Source organism: Miscanthus floridulus, chromosome 12, assembly GCF_019320115.1.
Source record: "Miscanthus floridulus cultivar M001 chromosome 12, ASM1932011v1, whole genome shotgun sequence".
NCBI classification, from domain to species: domain Eukaryota; kingdom Viridiplantae; phylum Streptophyta; class Magnoliopsida; order Poales; family Poaceae; genus Miscanthus; species Miscanthus floridulus.
This window is the reverse complement of record NC_089591.1, coordinates 51,954,710-51,980,758: the sequence shown is the minus strand read 5'-3', so window position 1 is coordinate 51,980,758 and position 26,049 is coordinate 51,954,710. Positions and strand designations below refer to the sequence as shown.

Below are 26,049 nucleotides of genomic sequence, written 5' to 3'. Positions count from 1 at the left end.
GTGTCATGTTCTTGTGCGGATCTGTATCGAATCTTGATGGGTCGATTGATTCGGAATCCCTTTCATGAGGCGCTCTGCTTTCTCTTTTATAGGCCAAGGAAAAGTGTGGGTTATAGCGAAGGAAAGGATAAGAACGAGAGAGAGAAAGGCCTCTAGGATCGCCGGGTCCTTCTTCTCCTTCATGTCGGTCCCGCCGACCCTGTAGATGTCAACAGGGACGGTTCCACGTCGTGGTCCTGTCCGTCACTGGCGCCATGCGCATGCATCATCTGCCGGTCATGACGCTCCACGCCGTCCTGGCGGACGTCGTGGTGAACTGACGCGTCTGTCAGTGTTCGTACAAGGGTTAGGCAGAACAACATCGGTACACCCGACGTGTTCTTGATGTGAATCCTCAGGTATGGCCTGTCGTGGCCGCGGGTTACATCGGGACGTGCCAGTCTCTTTCTTGGTGTAAGAGTTTTGACCCAGGCCAATACGCTTGGATCTGGAGTTGTTGGCGGCGGTATGGGTCCCTGTCGGGCTAGACGGAGCCCGCACCCAAGAGGTCGGGCGAGGCGGAGATCGCGGCCTCGGGGTCGGTTAGAGCTGTAGGCACGCTCTTAACTGCTCGGTTGAATAAATGTTGATGACTATTAGTTTCTCCTCTTCAGGGTACTTTAGTATTGGATGACCATTAGTTTGGACTCCTGTGTTTCAAGGCCAGTGCTCTGAAATAACGACAGTTCCAGTGTAAAACCTCAAATTGTTTTGTCTAAAAAAATTGGAGTTGTCTAATTATGTCTCCAATACAAAACAATTTTCCCTGGATACCTTTAATTTTTTTTATTTGAATTCGTTTTATCTGAAGAATTCACGGGAAGTAAGATTTTGTGAATTACAGAAAGCCAGACGAAGGCCCAAACGCCTCATTCGCGTGAACTTATCAACCATACCATTTTAGTAAAATAATAGTATTTTTTATCATAATAAATTAGAATTAATATCAGCGTTAGTCGTTCTTCCGGCCATCCGATCAGGCAGAACCGCAGAAGTGCACTCGTGGGCAGTCTGCACCCGAGCTCTTCAGGATCCCCCTCTCTCTGATCGGACGGTCATGACGAGCCCTCTGTGGGGTTGATAGCATCCGACGGTTACAGAGAGCTCACCCCCATTCCGGAAATCTTCCAGAGTCCCGTTCCACGGTCTCGTCTTTCGTGTTCCATGGCGGCGGCGGCGCAGCTGCACGGATCGGCTGCGGCCATGGCGGCATATCTCCGCACTCGAGCCTACTCAGTTCCATCCTCATGCCGGTGGCGGCAGAGCCTTCTAGCTGGTTCCCCGAAGGTATGCCTCGGATTCTAGTTCTAAACCCTAACTTGGTATTCCTGACGCTCTTGCCCCTGTGTGTACGATCGTTTCCTGCGAAGAACCTAGTATAAGGTTTACCTGGACATTGGTCACGACTACCTCTAGTCACGACCATATGGAAATGAGATCCGATGGGATCGCGAAGAAGTGAGGGAGAGGACTCAAAAGAGGTTATTTGATGACTTGGTGTTGATGGGCATTTGGGCAGAAATTGACTTCTTGTTTCGTGGCTCGAGATCTATTTGTTACTGCAGTAGGGTTGGTTTATGTATAAAATGATGAACTGAAGGCAGTACCGGTGCGTCTGTGTTCTTCTGGTGTCCTCTGCGTCAGCAAATTTCCAATTCCGCTGAATTGAGCTCTTGGCCTCGAGGAGTCATGAATTCTATCAGCAATTATGTGTTTGTCCGAACCTAGAGCCTAGAAGGACTGTCTTTTGAATCTCCTGTTCTTAAGTGGACAAAATTGATCCTGGATCGTGATCTGAAACAGATGAATGTTTTATTTTCTCCGAACAATGTGCTTAATGTGTTATAGATATAGGTATTTTCCATGCATTTCGTGTGTATATGTTGATATTTGTATTTTTTTTCTTGAAATATTAAATAAGGCGTTGATGTTAACCACCGTATTAATCTGTGCTCTTGCTGAAAGTTTGCTTGGCTATAACTATCAGAGGATGGATTAACATGTTTTGTTTTCTCCACAGCTTTCGATTTCTACAGGTGGAGTTTGTACGAATCCATTTGGTTTTTCTGCTAAACTTTCAACAAAATGTGCCAATGAGAATGCTCGAGTTGAAGAGTTAGATTTGCAATCAGACCAGATGAAGGAATTACAGGTGGAGCAGCATGTTATTCCTCAGAAGAGGAGTGCTAAAATCCATGACTTTTGCCTTGGGATCCCTTTTGGTAAGCTTGAGTTCCAATAATGTATACCTTTACTGTGTGCTTAGATGGATACAAATTGTGCACTGGAGACTTCTATGTTGTATCAACTGTCGGTTTTCTGAAAGATGTTTGGCAGCTTTCAAGGAATTAAGAGCTGGTCATAGCATAAATTGTTCAAAGTTGTTCTAAATGTGTTGATTGCAAACATAGTTTCATTTTCTTGATAGCAAAGCTGTTCTAAACTCATTATCTAACATGTTATGTTATATAGAGATCCTGATGTGGCAAATGATAAATCTTAGACTACTGGAAATCAGCATCTTGTGCTTCCATACTTAAAACTTGATGACAAATTGTTCCACTGGCCTTGTTCTTCTCGCACGCGTGGCATCCTGTATTTCTGAGCAGTTCAATATTTTTAAGTTTTGGAAATATCAACTTGGTTGTCATTCATGTATCGACATACAGATGAGTGAAATAATGATACTTCATTTGGTAATGTAGGTGGTCTTTTATTCTCTATGGGGCTTCTAGGATACATCTTCTCCAGAAGCACCATAAGTCTTGTCTTGGGTATTGCACCAGGACTTGCCACTCTGCTACTTGGTATTCTCAGTCTAAAGTTTTGGAGGAGCGGCAGATCCAGCTTCCTGCTTATCTTGGCCCAAGCAGGTAGAATGGATATCATCATCCTAAGCTTTGTGATACAAAGTATCTGAGTTACAATGTAATCACAGTGAAACTAGGTGTACCTGTGTCCCATTGCTTATCAACCTGCTCTTCCTGTGTTTTTGCAGCAATTTCTGCTTTCCTGGCATGGAAGTACTCTCATGCTTACTTCTTGGTAACTCCGCTAACTCGTACAGAATATATAGTACAATTACTGTCAATATAGGGCTAATCTTTACTTCTGTGCGCAGACAAATAGACTCCTTCCTTGGGGCTTCTACGCGTCACTGAGGTAATTTCTCTATACTGTCCATCTCCATCCAACGCCGTTGTCCCCTTTGGACAAGATCTGATGTTCTCACCTGCTTGAAAATCATGCAGCACTGCAATGGGTTGTTTCTACGCTTATGTGCTGCTTGCGGGAGGGAATCCCCCACCTAAGAAGTTGGCAGCCATTCCACCGCAGTAGGAAGAGGGGATTCGGTTTAGGATCAGCGTGGGTTGACCTTTCGTTCATCATGTGTCAGCTAGTATAGTAAAATTTTGATGGTCTTCCTATGTATATTCTTCAATCTTAGTTCACTGCTGGCGCCTGGCTGGGCCTTTGGTTTTTCTATTCTGGTAGCCTGAAACTTTGAGCAAATAAAGCATCAGAGGACAATAGCCCTGCCCTTCAGTGAACATGCTGTTTTCTTCCACATGAATGAACGTGATAAAGGTAACTAGATAAGCTTGCTCAGCATCTACTTGATACATTTGAACAATTGAACTACACCTGAGGAATCCGAGGTGTTTTGTACTTTGTAGCCCGATGAGCTCGTACATTCACTTATGCAGTCGTTTTAATTAGCTACACACAACACAAGCAGTTATTTACAATCCCATATTTTTTTTTTAACCTTATATAAGAACATATTTTGCCAGGAACAAGAAACGCATGTTACCGTATTTGAATGGATTTGCAAGAAAAAATAGTATAGACTTTCATAAAGCTCAATCAAATGGCCCAACAAAGGCCCAACTATGCCGCTCGAACCGCCTCCCACCCGTCGGCCAGATCAGCCTTCAAACTAGGGTTTACTCCTCCCGCTCCGAGAAAGCAAACAAGCGTCAGCTCCGCCGGCTGCCTCCGCGCTTTCTCCCCGCCGCCGCCGCTCCTTCCCTAAGTCAGGCCCGCCAAGATGAAGCTCGTCAGGTAACGCCCCCCGTACTCGTTCGCCCTTTGTTCGGATTGGCTCCTCTTTTTCCCTTCCTCGCCGCTCCGTTTGGTACGAACCTCGCCTAATTTGGTGCTCGATTTGGGGTTTTGCCGCAGGTTCCTTATGAAGCTGAACAATGAGACGGTCACCATCGAGCTCAAGAACGGCACGGTTGTACACGGCACCATCACCGGTACGCTTCGACTCTAACCTCTAGCGGTAGCGGGGCCGCGGGGAAACCTTTAAATTTCTGCGATCTGAAGAGGCTTCAAATTCTAGGGTTTTTTGTCCGATGCTTGTATGCTTACTTCCTTAGGATTTGTTCAGCTCGATCTGAAGAGGTAGTGTGATTTGCTTGTGTACCGTTCTGGGAGCCAACTGTCGTCTGACTTAGCTTTAGAGACAAGTAGAGTTCAGCATCCCTTTTGCGCACAGCTCTTGTATCTGTTATGCGCCACAAGTCCTTTCAAATAAAACCATATGTGTGGTTTATGCCATCCCACTGAAATTTGCTATTTGGGTATATTCAATTAGACTTGGGTTTTACTCTTTTGTTCTGCATGGTTCATAGCCTCACAGGAGATTTGCTTAGCCCTAAATTTCTTGTAGGATTTCTTTATCAAGGGAGCATTCCTGTCGAGTGATGACTAGTGGGTGGATAATTGAAGCTGTCAATTGGTTGCCTTAAGTTTTAGATCCATTAGTGCTAAGGGATGGTCACCTGGTCAGATGTCTGTTAAAACAATGGGAATTGCATCAGTTGGTATTCAAGTGCACACTTGAATTTGCAATTGTTTTAGCTTCTCATGTACTTGTGCCCTTCCTTCAGTAATTTAATACATGTGAAACTTAGATGATGTCAATACACTATTTCATATAATGAAATACATAGATGATGCTAGTGGAGAATATTGATTTTTCTTCTTAAGAGGGGTTTCTTGGGAATCGGGATTGGAATGGTAGCTTACAACTTTGTAGATTTTTTCATGTTAATGTTTTGGGTGGATAGGGTTGCCTGTAAACTACATTTTGATGTTGGGGGCATGCAAAAGTTCGTTATCCACAAGAGAGGGGAATATACATCGTGAAAGGCTTGTTTTAACTTTCCTTTTTCTTTGTGGTACAATTCAGGAAATTACTGTTTGATTGCAGTTCTGGCCCTTGAACGGTGTACTCACAATATTATGATCCGCACATATTTTGCTAATACTGATGAGATTAATGTAGGATCATGGTTTAGTTTTTACAGCATATCCTCTGATTCATGCACATTTTTCGTAGGTGTTGACATAAGCATGAACACTCATCTGAAGACAGTGAAGCTTACACTGAAAGGGAAGAACCCTGTAACACTTGACCACCTTAGCGTGCGAGGAAACAACATTCGCTACTACATTCTTCCTGACAGCTTAAACTTGGAAACTTTGCTGGTAGAGGAAACCCCTAGGGTCAAGCCTAAGAAGCCAACTACAGGTTTGGTTTCCTCCGCTTTTGTTCTGATTGAGTCTAATTGTTACTAATGATACCAACTGACTGGTCAATGTTTGTTCTATTCAGGAAAGCCCTTGGGGCGTGGTCGCGGCCGTGGTCGTGGACGTGGTCGGGGCCGGGGGCTGCGCTGAGCTTTATTGTTCCCCTGCTGTCGGCTCTCTTGCCCGACAAGTTTCCCGTACAATGTAACCTCTTTCCCCTGCACGCTATGTGAAAGAATGTTGCATTGTTACCCTTCTGATGAATGCGGACAAAATATCTCAATCTCAGTAGTTCTTGTTGTGGAGATCACCTTGGCCTATGATTCATGTCTGTCTTAGGTTTACACTGTAGTTAATTTGTAATGTCTTTCCCCACGCATACATATAAGATGCCGCAGAACTTTGGATATCTAAGGTTGTATGCTTGTGTTTTCACATGGGGATTATTGATCTAGAGCTATGCCTTGCAGTTGTTTCTGCCTCTATTTGATCTTTAGCTCTGCTTGAAGCTAAATTCCCATCGATCGGAGATACTGATTTTGCTGAAGATATACAATTTTCTCTCATGCGACGTGCTGGTGGCCTGTATTGAGTTTTCTGCTGTACTGAAGAAACGTGCTCGGTAAAGGAAAGTATGCTTGGATCATCTGAAGCTGTTGAGCTTGAATTGCCATGATTGCGCTGTTGATTCTGTCTCAGGATGTTTTGTTTTTTTTTGGTAGCAAATTGAGCCATTCGTTTTCTTTGTAACGTTTACATGGTTCAGAGTTAGTCAAAATGGACAAGTTCAGCTTGCGAACAGAGATGAAGATACTCCGTGCCCATTGCCCACCTTGATTTCCCCCACTTTGGTCGGCGTCACCTGGCGATCTGTCAATACAGATACAGTGTTGACTGTTGAGTAGCACTGGATAGTCCTTCCGCACAATAAGATTCTGACCCTTAGTTTCTCTTCTAATATTTGGTCGATTCCTACAAAATTAATATAATCTCAGAGATTATTTACACAAATCTGTTGATGCAAGTTTTATATCCATAACTTGCATATAATTTAACTAATTTCGATAAAAAAAAATTATAAGTTTTATTTTTATTTCTCTAGCGTTGTTATTATAAGTGAAGGCAGTACTCCTCCGTCTCATTCATTTGCCCCAGCCTCCGCCTCAAATTAAATCAACTATTTTGCCCCGGCGTGTGATGTCCACCGGTGGGATCACCCTAGAACCTGCTGCTTCCGGCACCTACCCACTCCCACCGGTCATCGCTATCACTTTCAGGCTTTCAGCAGGAGCATCGTGGCGGTGCACGAACCTTCGGCAATCGATCGGCGGGGCCGCGAGCCGCGGAGCGGTGGCCGGTGGCAGTCCTTACTGCCGTGCCGTGCGCTGTCGTGTGTCGATGGCCTCCCGAACCAGTCGCGAGGCAGGCACACCATGGCCTGCAAGCGTCTCGTCCAACGAGTCTATGATTGTGTTTTCAGAGCTGCAACGCAACCGCCGGATTGTGGATCGCAATCCGGTCCCCAAATGACTGATAGCGGAACCGATCATATCATCCACCTGTAGCTTGTAGAGTGGAGTAGCTATCACCGAATAAATTTGTCCACATGCCCTGGGTTTACGCTCGTCCCTCCATCCTTCTCCTGGCCGCACTAGCTTTACACGGCAATTATTCGTACAATCGTAGAAAAAGAGAGCCATGTGTCGTGGGTTAGTCCATACAGTCCGCGGCGATCAGATTCTTCATCTCTTCTTGGCATGGCACAAAGGCAAAAGGCACATCATCATCAGGGGTACGCGCAGCTCTGACCTGCCCCTCGCTGTGCTGTAGCTTCACCTGTAAGCGATACCGTTGCCATACCGCCGAAGGGACAGGGGCGACAGACACTTGCCTAAGCATACTTCCCTCCGATAAGAACCCCCCTCCCTAACAGTCAGTCAGATACCCACCAGGAGAGAGGCGCCATGTGCAAGCTCAAGTTCACCAAGGAGCAGTGTGGGGTGCTACGTGCTGGTGATCCTGGTCATCTGCCTCCTCATCGGCGTCCTCTTCGGCCTCGGCGTCTTCAGGCACGGCTACGACAGGATCAAGGACCTCGGCCGCAACCACACCGTGCTTCGACTGCAACACAACCAGGCAGGTATAGCGTGTTTGGATTGTGACTGGCAGGCAGATTCTCGTCCAGGCAAGGATCGTGCCCCGAGAAGGACGAAATCCTATGCCTGGCCAGGTGTTGCCTGGGAGGCTTAATCCAATAACTCGGTTTACGGTGGGCAGACCGCCCCCGCAACTTTGTGCTTAAGGAAGAAGACCTTCTCACGCAGGCCGAGAAAACCCCCGAACACCGTGTCCCGCCCTTACACAGGGGCCCGTTACCCTGTGAGTGGGCCGGTCCGTTGCCTGTGCTTTGGGAAAGTCGAGACAGACGAGGAGATTTTTTTGGTGGGTACCGGAAATTCTGCCCACAGCGGGCCTTGAACTCCGGTCGGCAGGCAGAGGCCTTAAGCCTCACCTGACTGAGCCACACCAGGCATGGCCTCTGCTGGCTGCTGCTGCATCTGCCTGCCTGGGGATCTTGGTCTGCGGTGGTCGGTGCAGGCGTGTGTGTAAGACGTGCTAAGCTCCTTCGTGGAGGCAGCAGAGTAGAAGCAGACGCTGTAAATTACGTACTTGATCGGTGTGTAAGTTTCTGTTGCTTGGTGTAGAGTGCAGTAGACTACAAACAATTCCATGATGATTTTGGCACCAACTCTTCATTTTTGTTTGTCTGCTTATTAATCGGATCTATATCTTGGCATAAGTACATGAACTGATGTAGTATTGGATTGGACCAGTGATTTTGAGAACCAGAAACAAGAACAGCTCGGTTCATTTTTAAAAAGAAAAGGGGGGAAACAAGAACAGCTTATTCATCGGCCCTGTTCGCTTCGATAAGAAGACAAATAGTGTTCATTGATTTCGTTGTGAGAGAAAAACACCGTTCCTCGTTGAAAAAGTACGGCTGTGCAAACCTTATTTCTCTCTCTCTCCTTCTATCTACTTATTTCTTTTTTTTTTAACTTCTTTACTTTTTTACTTCTCCTCTCGGCTGGAAGCCTTTGTGAATTTAACTACAAAACCAGCAAGATGCAATACCTGCAAACCTTGTTTTCTTTCTTTCTTTTTTTCTTTTTCCTTTGTTTACTTCTTTCTTTTAAAAAAAATACTTCTTCTCGGCTGGTTACTTCTTTCTTTTCTTTTTCCTTTTTTACTTCTGTCGCTTTTTCCTTTTTTCTTTTTTTACTTCTCCTTCCCTCGGCTCGGAAGTCTTTGTGAATTTAACTACAAAACCAGCAAGATGCATCAGCTAAGCACACATAAAGGGTGCCCCTAATTTTTCCTTACAGGCAAAAACTATGCCTGGTACATATCGCGGAAAGCTACCACGATCCTAAACAGAACCTCTGACCATTCTGGAAGCAGAGTATTTCACTATTCAGTGATTGGCCCCATCATAGTTTGATAAGCTCATGTATCCAAGACGTGTATTTCCCGAAACATGGAGTTCCAACATATTCAAATAAGACAAACTAATATCATACCAAACAATGCATCGAGGTATCTTATTTACAATTACACATGCAAATGGACAGAATTAGTGAGTGCTTAATGACAGAAGACAGTAAAGAATCTAGTGATTTACTGAGTTTGTAAACACCTGACATAAATAAACTGAATCTCTTAAATCGTTCAGGCACAGAATCCATTGGTGTGTCAAATAACAAAGCAACCTGTAGCAGTAACTATTTTACGCTCAGAAACATGAAGATAACGCAGCTGGTATATGACACACGACAGATATGCCTTTGTACATAATAACGACGTTAGCAGATTAGCTGCAGCAGCCACCACCTTGAGAAGACGAGCTACCAGCACCTCCAGATTGGCCAGGGACTACATATCCAACTTTGATTCCGTAAGACTGCGAATTTGACAAAAGATGTATGAGATCATACTCATGTGGCGGTAACAAGATACATATTGTAAGCAAGCAAAATGTTTTGGAGAGCAGGACAAGGTTTCCTGGTGGCAAATGGCGTTTTCACTATCAGAGAACTGCTAGTTTCCAGAAAAAATGCTTTATCTGCTAATCCTTAGACACTAACAAGTAAAAATCTATCTCTAATCCTTAGACACTAACAAGTAAAAATCGATCTCTTTCAGCATCAACAACACCTCCCCCGCAAAATTATATTATCAAGTTTATCCACTTATACCATTTCAGAAAAAGCTACTTCTCAGCGATTCATTATATAAATTAAGAGTACACCAGTGACGACTCGCCTTAGATTCCACACCAGTGAGCGGGAAGAGCGGGAGCGAGAGAGCGGGTGCGCGGGAGATTCCACACCCGTGAGCGGGACAGCGGGAGGGGAACAAGAAGCCGCAGCTCGCCCGTGCCGACGCGTTCTCCTGCGCCGACGGGAGAAGTTGCCGCCCGCCTGCCGCCGAGCCGTGCAGCCGCCTGTGTGGGCCACGGCCATCTTCCCCAATCGGCGCTGGCCTGCAACATCCTACAACATCCCGCAAGCAGAGCAGCACATTTGGTCATCTGGAGGAGAGAGGGAAGCAAGAGACAGGGGCGGAGGCGGAGTGGTAGTGGAGAACGAGAGAGAGAGAGAGAGATGCGGCGGCGCTGGAGAGAGGATTGGGAGTTCGAGAGATGACCTAGGAAGGTTAGGGGCAAATATGGGCTGTCTGGTGGGCTGGGCCAGGCTACTTCTTGCTCCTTCTCCTTTCTTTTTCATTTTTTCCTTTTCGTTTTTCTTCATTATCTACTGCTCTAAGCTGCTTTTTTAAGTTTTCCTTAAGCTGTTAAGGCGTCGCCTCGCCTCACGCCTTAGTCGCTTAAGCGTAAGGTGGTAGTCAGTCACCACGCCTCGCCTTACCGCCTTGAAAACATTGGTACAAGGTCTTAATTAACAGCAAGTTTCAAGAGATCGCAAGGACAAACAGGCACTCTGCCTGTCAATATTGTCCTTTCCAGTTTACAGGTTTGGCTATCCTCATTTCAACATTTCAGTGTATGAAGGTTGTAAGGAGAAGGGGATAAACTTTCTATGAGATAGGTAATAATGACTTATGCACTTCGTAAGGCAACCCATATATAGTACTCCAAAATGGAACACAAAGGTACATGAGTATCTGGCACTCATCTCAGCAAAGGTTTTGGGCTGTAATACATCGGTTAAGAATCTACATAAGTTCTTTAAATGGTACTTAGAGTAACATCGAAGGGGCTCACTACATTTTCCTTAAGCAGAGCAAAAGTGACGGTTTGGGATTAAAAGGTACCTCATTAGATACATCGAAAACGCCATCTTGGATTTTCTTGTAGATTGCTCCAGCAGTCTTAACAAATGCCTGTGTTTAAAAGTTCATGCCGCATGAGGAAATTGGAAAATATTTTAACTGCACATAGATACACCAAGAATCAAGCATCACCTCCTCGACATTCTGTGCAGTCTTTGCAGAGGCCTCCATGAAGATAAGGCCATGTTCCTTTGCAAACTGCTCGCCTTCCTCGTAGCTCACCGCACGCCTGTGAGACAGATCACACTTGTTCCCAACAAGCATAATCGTCATGTTAGCATTCGCATGCTGCCTCGCATCCTCCAGCCAGCTTACCAGGTGGTTGAAAGTCTCCCTCCTGAAATCAGTTCAACATGGATTTGAATGCCAGAATCAGCATGATTCAGGAAACTGCGTGCACGAGAAAGGCCACCCAAGCTACTAAGAATTTGTGGGGGTAATCACCTAGTGATATCGTAAACCAAAAGAGCACCAGCAGCGCCTCTGTAGTATGACCTAGTTATGGATCTGAATGACTCTTGCCCAGCCTGGAAAATGTTAAAAGACAGCGCAGTCAGGTCAGATGGATGATGCATGTGGCCACGTGGGTATTCCATATTATTAACATTGTGGCGTGGCGCCAAGGATAGCTTAAATCAACAAACGGTCCCATAGTTCAGGTGCGCTAATAATCCAATAATTTCAGTGGGGCAAGGCAAACTGATACAGAACAAAAAGAATGTCCAGAATATTGTAGCTCCAGGGCTCAGCAAGATGCAATGTTTTCATCTTGAACTACAGACCCTCCAAAACAACTTTATGTCAGACCAATTGGACATCGTAAAATCAAGTTTGCAACCGGACTTGAGTAGCTCAAGTCCCATGAACAATCAAGCAAGTAGTAAGCAACTGAGGAAGCAATTATGATGCTTCAACTGGTAGTGGTAGACCCTATGGCGACCTGAAGTAAGTATCTAAGGGATACGTACGAACGAAGGAAAGTAGCAGAGAAAGAGGGGTAACGACCGTGTCCCAAATCTGGAGCTTGATGGGCTTGTTATCGATGGTGATCATCCGGGCCCCAAACTCGACGCCGATGGTAAGGTCATGAACGGGCTGGAAGCGCTTGTCGGTGAACTGCAGCAGCAGGCACGACTTGCCGACGCCTGCAGCAAAGCCAAGCCAAGCAGGGGAAGGCCGTCAGCATCATCGTCGCAAGCGGGTTAGATTGGATCTCCATCTCGCCGCGGCGGCGGCGGTGGCAGCAGGTTGCGAGGCGCGCGGATCCAATCGGGGAACGGAGGAAGGGAGGGGGGCGACGGGACCAACGGGACGGACCTGTGTCGCCGATGATGATGTACTTGAAGAGGTAGGCGTACGACATCTCCGGTGGCGGGCTCGTTCCTCGGGGAACGAAGAGCTGCGGGGGGGAGGGGTAACGACCGTGTCCCAAATCTGGAGCTTGATGGGCTTGTTATCGATGGTGATCATCCGGGCCCCAAACTCGACGCCGATGGTAAGGTCATGAACGGGCTGGAAGCGCTTGTCGGTGAACTGCAGCAGCAGGCACGACTTGCCGACGCCTGCAGCAAAGCCAAGCCAAGCAGGGGAAGGCCGTCAGCATCATCGTCGCAAGCGGGTTAGATTGGATCTCCATCTCGCCGCGGCGGCGGCGGTGGCAGCAGGTTGCGAGGCGCGCGGATCCAATCGGGGAACGGAGGAAGGGAGGGGGGCGACGGGACCAACGGGACGGACCTGTGTCGCCGATGATGATGTACTTGAAGAGGTAGGCGTACGACATCTCCGGTGGCGGGCTCGTTCCTCGGGGAACGAAGAGCTGCGGGGGGATTTCGCGGAATCGGAGGAGGATGAAAAGAAGAAGAGAAGGGTTGCAGTTGCAGGTTGCTTTTGCTTAGCGAGGAGGGGAGAAGAAGACGGGGCGGCGGAGGAGACGTCAAGGAAGCGACGGGGGTGTCAGCTAGTTTGGGGGCGGTTTGTTCTTGTTCCTTCGGCTGGGCTTCCGCAGGCGGGGATGACGTGCGGACTGTTTGGATTCCTATCTGCCTATCGGGCTCCGGCTCGGCCGGCCAGAGGCACGAAAAGGGTTTTTGCCGGGTTGAGGAAAACTGCCGTGCCGTCGGCGTCTTGTGGAGCTCACTTGAGTCGCCCGCCCCATCTCCGCGAGTCCAGACTCCAGAAGCATCCAATCTAGAGAGAGAGAGAGAGAGAGAGAGAGGGCGCGGCCGCAGCCCACATCCAAGCCAAAGCCGAGACCCTATGGCCTATGCAGTAATATCGGCCCATGCAACAAGCCAACATGGCCCCGACGCCAGCGAAACTCGCATCATTTGGATTCTGGAAGAAGTCCGATCTTTCTCTCTCGACTATCACGATCGTCCGATTTTCCTTACTGATCTATAAAACCAGCTTTTTACCTCTTGAAATTTTGAAAACCGTACATTTTTGCACCTTGGTGGTTTTGACGGTGATTTTGATGTTGCGGTGCCATGTCAGGGAGGGTAAATCAGATCAAGTTAAAAGTTCAAGAGGTAAATGAGACTAGAAACATTATTATAAAAACATCTGAAAATTAATAATAAAATCAAAATATTATTCAATTATATTTTTCGAGGAAATATAATGCAATTAAAAATCCTAAAACTTGGTTTACTCCTGGTTCTGAAAACTCATAGACAAATGATTTTAGCTAGGAAAATTATGAAACTTGTTTCATTTTTTTTAAATCGCGCTCTATGTTATGGTGCCTATCTTAAAATTGTTTGAATCTTGCTGGGCTCAAATTTATGCTAATTTTCTAGCAGAGGCTCTTCTATTATAATTAGTTGATACTGATTGTCCGAACTATACAGAAGCACTAGTCAAGCATCGTCAGGACTCTGGACCATAGTAGGCATTAGTTCCCTGTCCTAGTGAAAGGTCCTAATATGACTAGAGGGGGGTGAATAGCCTATTTAAAAATTTACAAACCAACTAAAGCAATTTAATTAGTATGATAAATAGCGAAAATCAAACTTGCTCTAGCTCTATAAGGGTTGCAAGCCACCTATCCAATAATTCTAGTTACTATGATCACTAGACACACAATTTACTAAGCCACTACTCACTAAGAGCTCTCACAATTGTTATACTAAAGAGCTCCACTAAATGGACTTAAGCTATAAAGTAAGCTCTCAATTCTAGCTACACTAAAGAGCTTGCTACAACTAGTTTACGGGCATGTAAATAAGTAAGTAAGCTGATTATACCACCGCGTAGAGGAGTGAACCAATCATAAGATAAATACTTATTCAATCACCGGGAGAATACCAAAGGGCAAGAGACAACCAATTTTCTCCCGAGGTTCACGTGCTTGCCAACACGCTACGTTCCCGTTGTGTCGACCAACACTTGGTGGTTCAGCGGCTAAAAGGTGTTGCACGAACCTCGTCCACACAATTGGACACCGCAAGAACCTATCCACAAGTGAGGTAACTCAATGACATGAGCAATCCACTAGGGGTACATTTTAACGCTCCGCCGGGGAAGGCACAAGTCCCCTCACAATCACCGAAGATGGCCACGAATAATCACCAACTCGTGCCAATCCTCCTCCGCTGCTCCAAGCCGTCTAGGTGGTGGCAACCACCGAGAGCAACAAACGAATCCGACAGTAAAATATGAACTAGATGTAATCACTCAAGCAGTGCACTTAGATTCTCTCTCAATCTCACAAAGATGATAAATCAATGATGTAGATGAGTGGGAGGCTTTGGCTAAGCTCACAAGGTTGCTATGTCAATGCAAATGGCTAAGAGAGTGAGCTTGAGCCGGCCATGTGGCTTAAATAGAAGCCCCCATGAAATAGAGCCGTTGGATCCTTAGTCTACTGAAAATCAGGACGACCGGACGCGCCGGTCAGATCGACCGACGTTGGTCCCCAACGTCTGGTCGCGCGATGCATGCCAACATAGCCCATACAACAAGCCAACATGGCCTAGGAGAACGGCCTTTCTTTCTTCTGGACCGGCCCGAGAGTCTAAACTAAATAGACCGGAGCACTCGCTTCAGGCCCTGGCCACCTTCGGCCCATCTTTTCGATCGGAGCATTAGCTCAGGCTCAGGACAACTCCGAACGGCCTCTCCGATCGGAGCGCTAACGTCAGGCCTCGGCTGCCTTCGCTTGGCCTCCACTCGGAAAGCCTGACACGAGGACCGCCTCCGCCTCCGACCCCATGTCTTCGACCGGGGTTCATAGAAAAACCCTGCCCATCGCTATTCTTCGACTGACGCACCAGAACTGACTGAGGCCATCCGACCAGGGACGCCCGCTCGGAAGGAACCAGAAGGTGTACGAAGGAAGGCAAGACAGGGCTCGCAAGTCAAACCATGGCACCAGGGACCATAGCCTGTGGAACAGTACTTTACAGCAGCCCTGCTACAAATAGTATTGTAGGCGCCAACAATTACTTCTACAATATTGTAGGCGCCGGTCAAAACACCCGTACGGTAAGACCCCCCATGTGCCTCTGGGCATCAACAGTATTGTGGGTGTCGGAATTCACCGTACCAGGTGAATGTGGTAAAGTCATGCCTCTAGTCGGTGAGACAACATTTTTGCAGGTACTGATGTCCTCCAGTCTTGAAGAAAGCAGCTCAACCTCCCACATGTACCTGATATTATGCAGTGACATCAACAGTATTGTGGGTGCCCACCATTGTCCCATCCCCGTCGGCGTGGGCAACAAGGCTTAGAAACGTCCGTACTCTCTCTCTCTCTCACTTGTAAAGCCATCCCCTTCTTCTATAAAAGGGGATGTGCTCCCTCCAAACAGAGGAGAGTGAACCCAAGTCGACCTCTTCAAGTTCAGGTTCATTAGATCGATAGCTGGCAACCCCTCAAGCACACGCTAGAACACTTTGTTTATAGCATAGCTCCTGTCGATCTCGGCCCTTCCGACCAGACTGATCGGACACCCCGTCTCTCTCTCTCTCTCTCTCATTTGTAACCCCACTACAGACTTTGAGCACCTGGGCTCAGGAATAAAGTCACCGACTGACCCACACTAGACATAGGGCATGTTGCCTGAACCAGTATAAATCTCGTGTCATTGAGTGCTAGGCCACCTCCGATCATAACGTACAACAAAACTACAAATATTTACTAGTTGGTCACTTTCTGTACCGACAGTTGGCGCCGTCCGTGGGGAAGACGCTCTACGTTCAACACTTTTTTGGTAATCGGATGGCCCATTTCTCCGCCACCCCCGCCATGGCGGGCTCGGGCGATACGATTCGCTTCGGCTCGATAGAATTTCCCGCACTCTCGCCCACCGGGATGCGGGTTCCACCCATCTTTGAGCCTTCCCAGGCCTTTCGCTTCGGAAGCCTGGACTTCATCGCCGACCGGCTCGGCGTACTCCACCTCCGCGAGGAGACCCGTGACCCAGCACCTGTCGGAGGGACGTCCTCCATCGACTTTGGGATGCACGACTTCGACGGCGCAGCATCTGCGCTTCATTCTGAGCAAACTCTCTGCTTAAACCCCGCTGTGAGTAATATACATGATGTTATTTACTTACTATGTTCTATCTTCTGCCAAATACCCGGTGGGTTACCGTTGTCCCCATCGCAGCCGCCATACGGCTGGTCCCCCTATGGCCTCGTGTCTCCTGTGGACGTGTACGCCTGGAGGCTCCAGCGGATGCCGGTGCCACCCCCTCTCACATCTGAACTCATGGGGATGGCGGACTATGGTCCCAGCTATCTCGACTTCATGGACGACGACGTCGGGAGTGACGACTCCAGCATTGACGACGTGGCACCAAGCCACCGTCCGTCCCATGAGTGCACTATGATGGACGCTCCGGAACAGCCGCTAGGGGTAACGGAGTCCACATGGACTCATGCCCCTCCAGGCCCTCATGCGAAGACCCTCAAGCGCACGCGCGAGCATGGGGAGGATCCACAACGACAGTGGTCGCATCGACCACTAATTACGCCAGCGCGCTCGGCGCACCACGCTGTGCCCCGCACGCATGGATCGACGAACGGCGCCTGAGGTCGCGCCCGTCGGGTCTAGCGCAACACCCTGAATAGGGGAACCGATCGCCCGTAGTTCGCTCAGCCCAGCTAGAACATTACTGCCACGGCAATGCTCCTACGCAGCTTGTCCGAACCGAACGACCCTCGTGAACAGGCGATCCACCAGAACCTCCAGGAACTAGTGGAGACCGCCACCATTTAGCAAGCGAAGAGCTCCGTATCACAACGCCAAGTCGCGACCTCACTCCCATCTGGGAAATAGAGACACAGTAGATGGGGCACTACGCCCTATCACTGCCACAACCACCAAGTGTGGCATAGGAAGCCACAATGGCACCTTGTCTTGACTTGATGACCGCTCTGTGCCGATTGCCCATCTACGCACGCCTCGGATCAAACCGAGGCACGCGCGGCGTTGACCGGAGTCATAGCCCTGATAGCCCGGGGCCACCAACCTTCGCCCAACACCTCCAGCAAGCGTCGTTCCCACCGCGCTTCAACAGAGGCCATGACAAAGGAAGGGCCAAGCGCCAAGATGAAGACGAGGGCCCCTCCACTTAGAGGGAAAAAAAGAATAGAAAGAATTGTCGCCAACCGACCAACTCCGCGTTGGTCACCATGGCTGACCATGCAGGCACGCCGCCCCAGCAGGGCCCCTCCGGCCACTTCCACGAGCTCATGGAGAGTCCATGCACCAACCACGACTACCCTATGAACCACCTCTACAAGGACTGCTTGCTCCTCAAGCGCCTGCTGAGGTAGGCTGGTAGGCTAAGAAAAAGAAGAAGGGGGCACAGCGGATAAGGATCCAGACGACTGACGTGATCTGACCGGACGCCTATCGACTGAAGGATAACGACGATGACACTCTCACCAAGCACCTTGGAATAGCTAGGTCATTTTCTTTTCCCCTAAGTTTCAGTCTTACCATTATTTACTTAATGTATGCTCCTGTAAGAGCACCCTGACCCAAACATTTTTTGGCTCGGGGCGCTCGAGGGCTCCACTAAGGGGCACTACTGCCTCTCTATTTTGTTTACTGTTGTATGGAGAAATTGCTTCCTACCCTAACGAAGGGGTAGTTCATTCCTTTAATTTACCTTACGTAGCTTTGCTTCAAAAATTCCAACTGATCGCACCCCGCTCTTTTCTACGGTTACAAACAACTGAGCCTTGCGGGCCACGCCCCGGGCTCACAAGGTTGCAATCTATGGAACAAACGGGCAGGTACGAGAAAGAAAGAACTAAAAAACAAAATTATGCTAAGGGAAAAACTAAGGAACGAAGGGGAACAAGCTTCCTCGAACGGAGTGACTCCATCGTAGAAAACAAAATACCATTATAGCTGTTAAGCACACGAACGTTTTATACGAGGGCTTCCCCCACAAACTTAAAACTATCTACTTCCACTAAACTACTATTATTTTTACATGCTACTGGGTCGGCCCGGCGACATTCGACGATGGTGCAACTGACAAAGGCGCGAGCTGCTCACTTCCCGACGGCATGGCATCCGGCTCGGCCAAGACTGAGGCGACATTCACCTCTGACCTAGGCTCCTCACCATCCGAGAGCTCTGCAGCATCCTCCCCACACGCGCTTTTGGCCAGATCTTCACAGCGAACGTCCATCACCCACTCGGCGGAGACTTGGTCTACCACTGACCGCGCGTACGGCAGCAAGCTCTTCCCAATGGACTAGATGTCCACCATGCTCATGCCTTCAGCGTATCCGCTACAAATGGTGGCGAAGTCTAGGTGCGGATGGTGCGTCCCCACCGCGGTCAGCACCCCCGACGCTCCATAGAACATCCCAGACCTCCCCCGGGACCTCCGCTAGCTAGACAGCGGGTGTGCTGGTGCTCGGCGCTGACCCAAAGATCTCCGAAACAATGTGCTAGGCAACATTGTGGATCTGGTCAAGATCCCCCTCAAGAGCACGACGCTCCTCATGGGACTTGGCCAGCTCCTCCATACACCGGCCAAGCATCGCCTTGGTCATCTCCAGGTCCCGCTCTAGCACCTCCACTTTTCCACCCAGCTCTGTGAGAAGAGCAACAAGCTCAGAAACAGGCTAAGGGAAAAGCCAACACAGCAAAAAACCAAACGGAAACAGAGAAAGACATACCAGGTGGCAAGCGACACAACTCTGAAGGCCAACCCCGACATCAACAGGCCCGCGCATCGAGGATCACTCCCGGACTATGACCCACGCTCCTTTACTTCAGCAGGGGGCAGAGTCGCCCCTACCGGCTCCTGCCCGACCTACAGGTCATCCTAACCCCTGGCTCGGGAATCCTCGACTGGAGCAACAGGCGTAGTATCCTCTGACTATGACTCACGTGGCACACGTGCTCTGATCCGCCCCTCAGACCACCCACCTTGCTCTGCCACGTCCATGACAGGTGGGGTCAGGGCCGGCGATGCTGCCAAGGGGCGCGGTGACCGCGTCCGCTTCGACGCTCGCTCACCGACGACATCCACGCTCGCTGCGCGCTTCCTCGATGAGGGATCCACCACACGACGTGCGGCCACCAGCTCGTCACCAGTGAACGACATCACGGTATCGTGACGCTCTGCCGAGGTCGCAACGACCCCCCGCTCTCCTCCTTACCGGAGAAGACCATATCATCTAGATCCGTGGGATCATTCGATGCAAGTTCTAACTCGACGTCGCTCCTACGTTCCCTGGCCCTCGTGCGCCAGACGATCTCCTGCTCCTTCTCCTGCTTCCGCATGATCTCCTTATTCTTCTTCTTCTTCCGAGCCTCGGCTGCCTTCTTCTGAGCAGTCTGTCGAGCCACGCCCTCTGATCCCTTAGGAAGGTGTGGTTGGGACTTATACCTCCCAAGCCCCTACGGAACGAATGAACCAGATCAAAGAAATAAGAAAAGAGTAGAGAAGAAGCGCAAACAAAAACAAGGGAACGCACTAATGTGGACGCGATTGAGGCATTGAGTGGTATGGGTTTTCCCACAATCGTCTCCCTGGGCCTCAGCTATAGCACCCGACCGACGCGACTCTAGACCTCGTCATCTGGCAACTCCTCCGGCGATGCATGGTTCGGGTCTGACCGGCCGCTGTACTCCCACATTGGCTGTGTCCTCTCCGCCAACGGCGCAATCCGACAGCGGAAGAGGGTGTAGAACACACGTACTCTATCAAGGCCGTGCCTCACAAGCTTCCAAAGCTCCTCTTCGATGGCCTCCACCTTGTGCCTCTCCTTACGGCCGCAACCCCATGACCAGCTTTCTCACTCCTCCGGCCTCCTATCGGTAAACACCGGGAACGACGCAGCCTCCGCGTTCCTGATGTAGAACCACTCCCCGTGCCACCCCCGGTTGGAACTACAAGGGGTGTACATAGGGTACGAACCTCCTGCGCTTGGCTTCTTCTGAAGGGCGAAACCCCCCACCGGCGTGACCTCAACCGAGCTCCCCGCCGTTAAGGTCCTCCCAGAGAAGAACCGCTGGAAGAGATCCACGTGCGGCTCCATCCCGAGGAAAGCCTCATAGACGGTGATGAAACCGGCGATGTGCAGCACCCCCATCGGATTGAGGTGTTGCAACTCCAAATCCCACTCATTAAGGAGCCCGCGTAGGAACCAGTGCGTGGGGTATCCTAGCCCGCACTCATGGAAGGTAAGGAAGGACACCACCTCGCCGGGACGAGTTCATGGGAACTCCTCTTCCCCAGGGACCCTCTAGTGTGCCACCTCCTGCGGCGGTAGAAAACCCTTCTTGATGAAAGACTCCAGCACCGACTTCCTCACGGTGGACAACCTCCAGTCCGACATCTTGCTCTGGCTTGCAAAAAGGATCAGTGAGTTCTCCTCTTCCCCCTCGCTCTCTTCCCCTTCCTTTCCTAGAAACCTCCGCAGCTCTCTAGGACGCTCTCGACGAAGAGGAAAAAGAAAGGCGGCGGCAGCAGGCAATGAACAAGCAAAAGAATGAGGCGAACACCCTCTCTCTTCTCCTACTTAAAGGAAGGGGAGCAACGGTTAGGAAAGGACGTACCGATTGGGAAGGCGAAGCAGCAGGGCAAGAAACTCTCTCTCTTTTTTTCCATTTAATGCAGATGGGACACCCCCTGACCGACGGGACATGCCCAGCGCGACGAAACGGCTCCTGATTAGGTGGGACGTGACCAGGACATGGCCCACCACTACTGCATGACCAACCACTACCTCACATTGGGCACGAAAACCAAAGCACCACAGCACGTGGACAACTCCTCGTCTCCCTAGGCCAGACCTAGAGAAATCCAATAGTAAAATCTCCGCCGAGAGAAATCAGTCGGCCTCCTGAGTCGATCGATTCACTCAGGATAAGCACTTGAGATACAAGTCCCAATTGGACTTTTCTGAACTGAAGCTATCCAAACCCCGTCTCTTAGGTCACCAAGGTGAGCATGTGTTCATTAAAACAAAACTGTTCACACAAGGGCTAACCCACGATTGACAAGCATAGGTCCCGGTCGAACGTCTCCGACTGGAGCTCTCCAAACCTCATCACTCCAGTCATCAAGGCTAGACCTGGAGAGATCCAACAGTGAGATCTCCATCAAGAGAGATCAACTGGCCTCCTGAGTCGATCGATTCACTTAGGATAAGCACCGGGACACAGGTAGGAAGTGAAGGGATGCCCCATGTGGGCCATGCCTGAAAGCATCTAGGCCCCTAGTTGGATTTTAGTGATTAATGATAATACAATATTACTATGACTAACATGTGTTTTGCAGAAGCAATTAAGTTAGGTCATGGTAATGGAGATCGATTGGGCAATCGAGGTGGTCATGCCCCTACGATGGAAATCATTTCGGTTTCAAAGGATGGACGATAAGGTTAAGGATGACTAGTTCTAAGTGTTGATTGGAGTTGGAGAGACACTTAGAGTAGTTTAGGACTTTGTTTTTTCCTTTGGCCGTACTATTAAGGGGGGTATGGACGGGTAGCTTGACCTAGGTGAGTCTTGGGAGTTAGGTGTGGTGCACACTTGTTAAAACTAGCACTAGGTAGCTCCTCAATATGCCTAAGATCCTTTGGAGCAAACTTCATTCACATATGATCGAGAGTTGGAAGTGAATGGAGGGTCAAGTGCTGACCGGACGCTAGCTCCGGTGTGACCGGACGCTGGCTGCAGGGTCCGGTCAGTTCATTTGACCAAGGAGATTGTGTTCGGTGCGACCGGACACTGGAGAGGTCAAATGACCGGACGCTGGGGTCCAACGTCTGGTCAACTCTAGTAAGGTTCTAGAGAAGGATATTTGCGACTGGACGCGTCCGGTCAGTACTGACCGGACCCTGGGGGTTCAGCGTCCGGTCGAGTACAGTAAGGTTCCAGTGAGGGTTTAATGCAATTGGACATGTTCGGTCAGTGGTGATCGGACCCTGCCAGCGTCTGACCAACACTTTATCATTGGTTTGTGGGTTGAACTGACTAGAGCATCCGGTCAACATGACCAAAGCGTCCGATCATCCCACAGAAGCTCATAACGGTTCGTTTTTTAGGCTGCCTTATAAATAGAAGCTCCACTCATGTGTGGAGTCACTTTTGCTCATTCCAACAGCTGAGAAACACGTTTATGAGTGCCAAGAAGAGCAAGGTCCTAGTAAGGTGATTGAGATTTGAGAATCCAAGAGAGTAGCCTCATTAGTGAATCAAGAGTAGCAAAGTGTGCATCCATCTTCTCATTAGGCTTCGCGTGGTCAAGTGAGAGTTCGTGCTTGTTACTCTTGGTGATTGCCATCACCTAGATGGCTTGGTGGTGATTGAGAGCTTGGTGATCACCCAACGGAGCTTGTGGGTGACCCAACTCAAGTTGTGAGTAGTTTTGGGTAATTCGCCGTGACGGAGTGTCGAAGAATCAACCCGTAGAAAGCACTTGATCCTTACGCGGATCAAGGGGGAGCTACACTCTTGCGTGGGTGCTCCAATGAGGACTAGTGGGGAGTGGCGACTCTCCGATACCTCGACAAAACATCACCGCGTTCCTCTCTCTCCATTTACTTTGAGCATTTACTTTGAGCAATTCAATACTTGTTCTTAAATTTATAGAATTGCCATGCTAGAGTAAGTTTGGAACATAGGTTGCAAGTCCGTTGTGCGTTAGATTAATAGAAACACTTTTCTAGACACAAGGGGTTAATTGGGCTAACCGTAGGATTTGATTATTGCAAGAAAATTTAGAATTAGCCCAATTCACCCCCCCTCTTAGGCATCTTGATCCTTTCAATTGGTATCGGAGCCTCGTGCACACGTTTTAAGCTTAATCGCTTTGAGCAAGATGTCTCATGGGGATGGACCTCCTCCTATCTTTGAGGGAGATGACTTTCCATATTAGAAAATCCGCATGGAGGCGTACTTAGAAGCTCTAGACATTGGTATACTTAGAGCCGCCTCACAAGGCTTCCCAAAACCTCGGGATGCTATTAACTTATAAGGCGATGAGGTTAATTATGAAAAGTGGAATGCAAAGACTCGAAACACCATCTTTAGAGGCCTTTGCAAAGATGTGTTCAACCGCGTAAGGAACCACAAAGATGCCCATGCATTATGATTGGACGTTTGTGCGCTCCATGAGGGAACCAAGAGTAAGCATGAGGAACGCTATCATCTTGTAATTAAAAAGCTAAATTCATTTGAGATACTTCCCAAAGAAAGTGCTAATGAGATGTATTCACATTTAAATGTTTTTGTAGAGGAAGTCAATGGGCTTGGACTTACTCAAATGTCACTATCCGACGTTGTGAGAAAGATCTTAAGTGTCCTCCCTACTGACAAATATGGGCATATTGTGACCGTGCTACATCAAGGTGATCTTTCCGCCGCTACACCGACATAAATCTTGGGAAAGATCAATGCTCATGAGATGTACATGCACATCACACCACAAGATGGCTCATCCTCTACTAAGAAGAAAGAGAAGGACATAGCATTCAAAGCTAGCTAAGATAAGGGCAAAGCAAGACTTGAGTATGAGAGCTCAAGTGATGAAGAAGATGATGATGAAAGTCTTGCTCTTATGGTGAAGAAGACTGTCAAGATGCTAAAGAAGCTCAACAAGAGTGGCATCAAGTTCGATGGCAAGAAGAAGAAGTTCTTCACAAGCTCAAGAAGAAAGCCAATCTCTAAGATGGATTGCTACAATTGTGGAGAACTTGGCCATCTAGCTCATCAATGCACAAAGCCCAAGAAAGACAAGTTCAAGAATAAGAACAAGGGCAAGAAAGATGACTCAAGCAATGAAGCTGAAGATGAGAAGAAAAAGAACAAGCCATACAAGAAGAGAGATGACAAAAAGAGGGACTTCCACAAGAAGAAGAAGAGTAGAAAGGCCTACATCGTCGGTGATTGGCTCACGGACATTGATTCATCTAGTGGATCATCCGATGATGATAGTGACAATGAGAAGGTGGCTGCCATTGCTATTGATCTTCCATCTTCATCACCACCATCGCCATCACCCTCTACACACCTATGCCTTATGGCCAAGGGTGAACACAAGGTAACTAATAATGATGATAGTAGTGATGATGAGCAAGCTAGTGATGGTGATAGCGATAGCGATGATGATGATTCACCCTCATATGACGATCTTATCAAAATACTAAGAAAATACACTAAGATCATTAGAAAGAGTAGAGCTAAAAATAAAAAGCTTGATGCTAAAAATGATTCACTCTTAGCAAAATGCGATACATTGGAAAAGACTAATGATGAGCTTAGAGAAACAAATGATGTTATATCATCCAAACTCAAGGAGCTCAAATCTTCTAAGAAAGAGCTTAAAGATAAACATGATAAACTTGAGTGGGTGCACAATGAGCTCATCTCTAGCCACAACAAGTTAAAAGATGAATATACAACTCTAAAGATCAATTATGATACTCTTGTTATTGCTCAAGAATTTTTACCAAATGAGCCACATGACGCTACTAACCATGTTGCTAAGATTGATATAGCTACATCATGTGATGATTTAATTGATGAGAGCATTGAGCAAGGATCTAGTGGCAAAGGCAAGTAAGTGGTTGAGTGCAATGACTATAATGAGTATGTCAAGCTCAAGAGTGATAATGAGAAGCTTAAGAAAGATCTTGAAGAGATCAAAAGCTACTGTAACACCCCAGGTGTTTAGCTTCCACATTTGCACTGCATTTCATGAACATGAGCATCATGCATCCCTTCATGAACTTATATCACATGAAACATAATTTCGAAACATTGCAACGTGTTGTATATTTCATGTGTGTTGTTCTGTTATGAAATGTAAAGTGTGCAACACTTAAGTGCAACATGTGCCACTCACTTAGTGAAACAAGATTAGTTAATACTATGCAACAAGATCATGCAACATGTGAAACATGACTATGAAACATTTGCAACATTTCTTGTGTTTTTCATTGTTTCAGTACATACCTTGATTGATTCTTGTGTGACCAATGCATGGTGTGGCTAGAAATGCTTGTAAGTAACTTAGTTACACATAGAATTTCTTTTGGAACATTGTTCATGTTGATCATTTTGCCTAATTAGGTTTCCAAGTCATGGTTGACCAATTTGGACCCCTAGAGCTCCTGTGTTTGACTATTTAAAAAGTGTAGCTTAGGATGTTTGCATGTCTAAGCAACCTAAAGCAAAGATGTAGAGAATTATGTAAGGAACAAAAGTTATTTTATGGCCATCTCATGAAAATGTGCTGAACATGCAAAAAATGGCCCACAAGTCAGTTTTGAGGGCTATTTGGAAACTCAGAAAATTTCTAAGTCTAAAACCAGTTTTCAGTTTCATTGGCTCGACTTTGGGGATGATTTTACTCATGATCCATTGAGAATTAGGTCTTGGTCATTTAACATAAAATATAGCTGGTACTTAGGGCTACAATTTGTATCTTGACTATTTTCGCTGATAAACAACGGATTAGGAGCAAATCATCGTCGAATACTCGCTGTCAGGCAGTTCAAGTCGACTGAATCGAAGCTACAATGACCTCCGTTTCAGAAAATGCCCGATGCGTGGGTGCCATGCGTCGCCACTTGCCTGAGCACGCTGGCCACACACTGTGGACGCCCTGGCATGGCCGGCCGTGTCTTGAA

At 47.9% G+C, this 26,049-nt stretch overlaps 3 protein-coding genes across 4 annotated transcripts; 2 read left to right on the top strand and 1 right to left on the bottom strand.

Annotated features, from left to right (window-relative positions):
- Window positions 1–1,051: 1,051 nt before the first annotated feature.
- LOC136496585 (protein FATTY ACID EXPORT 6-like) lies at window positions 1,052–3,715 on the top strand. Its single transcript, XM_066492299.1, has 6 exons — window positions 1,052–1,326; window positions 2,060–2,261; window positions 2,745–2,912; window positions 3,038–3,084; window positions 3,161–3,201; window positions 3,291–3,715. The coding sequence occupies exons 1-6, from the start codon at window positions 1,204–1,206 to the stop codon at window positions 3,376–3,378; spliced, it is 669 nt and encodes a 222-aa protein (XP_066348396.1). The 5' UTR covers window positions 1,052–1,203; the 3' UTR covers window positions 3,379–3,715.
- LOC136496586 (small nuclear ribonucleoprotein SmD1a-like) lies at window positions 3,508–6,052 on the top strand. The gene is made up of 5 exons (XM_066492300.1): window positions 3,508–3,627; window positions 3,834–4,104; window positions 4,225–4,301; window positions 5,390–5,581; window positions 5,666–6,052. Exons 2-5 carry the CDS (start codon window positions 4,091–4,093, stop codon window positions 5,728–5,730), a joined length of 348 nt encoding a protein of 115 aa, XP_066348397.1. The 5' UTR covers window positions 3,508–3,627; window positions 3,834–4,090; the 3' UTR covers window positions 5,731–6,052.
- Window positions 6,053–9,283: 3,231 nt separating this feature from the next.
- On the bottom strand, window positions 9,284–12,335 carry LOC136496548 (ras-related protein Rab-2-B). Of its 2 annotated transcripts, XM_066492252.1 has the most exons (7): window positions 12,250–12,335; window positions 11,938–12,077; window positions 11,377–11,459; window positions 11,065–11,269; window positions 10,915–10,983; window positions 9,904–10,133; window positions 9,284–9,541 (listed from the first exon to the last, which is right to left on the bottom strand). In XM_066492252.1, exons 1-7 carry the CDS (start codon window positions 12,293–12,295, stop codon window positions 9,514–9,516), a joined length of 801 nt encoding a protein of 266 aa, XP_066348349.1. In that variant the 5' UTR covers window positions 12,296–12,335; the 3' UTR covers window positions 9,284–9,513. The 2 variants fall into 2 exon arrangements, with proteins under 2 accessions (XP_066348349.1, XP_066348350.1); XM_066492253.1 differs by lacking the exon at window positions 9,904–10,133.
- Between the last annotated feature and the right edge of the window lie 13,714 nt (window positions 12,336–26,049).

Excerpts from the sequence above, each read along its gene's own strand:
- LOC136496586 (XM_066492300.1), top strand. Across the intron at positions 4,302-5,389 it reads TGTACACGGCACCATCACCG|GTGTTGACATAAGCATGAAC; the intron begins GTACGCTTCGAC and ends CATTTTTCGTAG. Across the intron at positions 5,582-5,665 it reads GCCTAAGAAGCCAACTACAG|GAAAGCCCTTGGGGCGTGGT; the intron begins GTTTGGTTTCCT and ends TGTTCTATTCAG.
- LOC136496585 (XM_066492299.1), top strand. The coding sequence starts at position 1,204 with ATGGCGGCGGCGGCGCAGCTGCACGGATCGGCTGCGGCCATGGCGGCA. Across the intron at positions 1,327-2,059 it reads TTCTAGCTGGTTCCCCGAAG|CTTTCGATTTCTACAGGTGG; the intron begins GTATGCCTCGGA and ends TTTTCTCCACAG. Across the intron at positions 2,913-3,037 it reads GCTTATCTTGGCCCAAGCAG|CAATTTCTGCTTTCCTGGCA; the intron begins GTAGAATGGATA and ends GTGTTTTTGCAG.
- LOC136496548 (XM_066492252.1), bottom strand. The coding sequence starts at position 12,295 with ATGTCGTACGCCTACCTCTTCAAGTACATCATCATCGGCGACACAG. Across the intron at positions 10,134-10,914 it reads TTTTCGATGTATCTAATGAG|GATGTTGCAGGCCAGCGCCG; the intron begins GTACCTTTTAAT and ends GGGATGTTGTAG. Across the intron at positions 9,542-9,903 it reads TCACTGGTGTGGAATCTAAG|TCTTACGGAATCAAAGTTGG; the intron begins GCGAGTCGTCAC and ends TCAAATTCGCAG.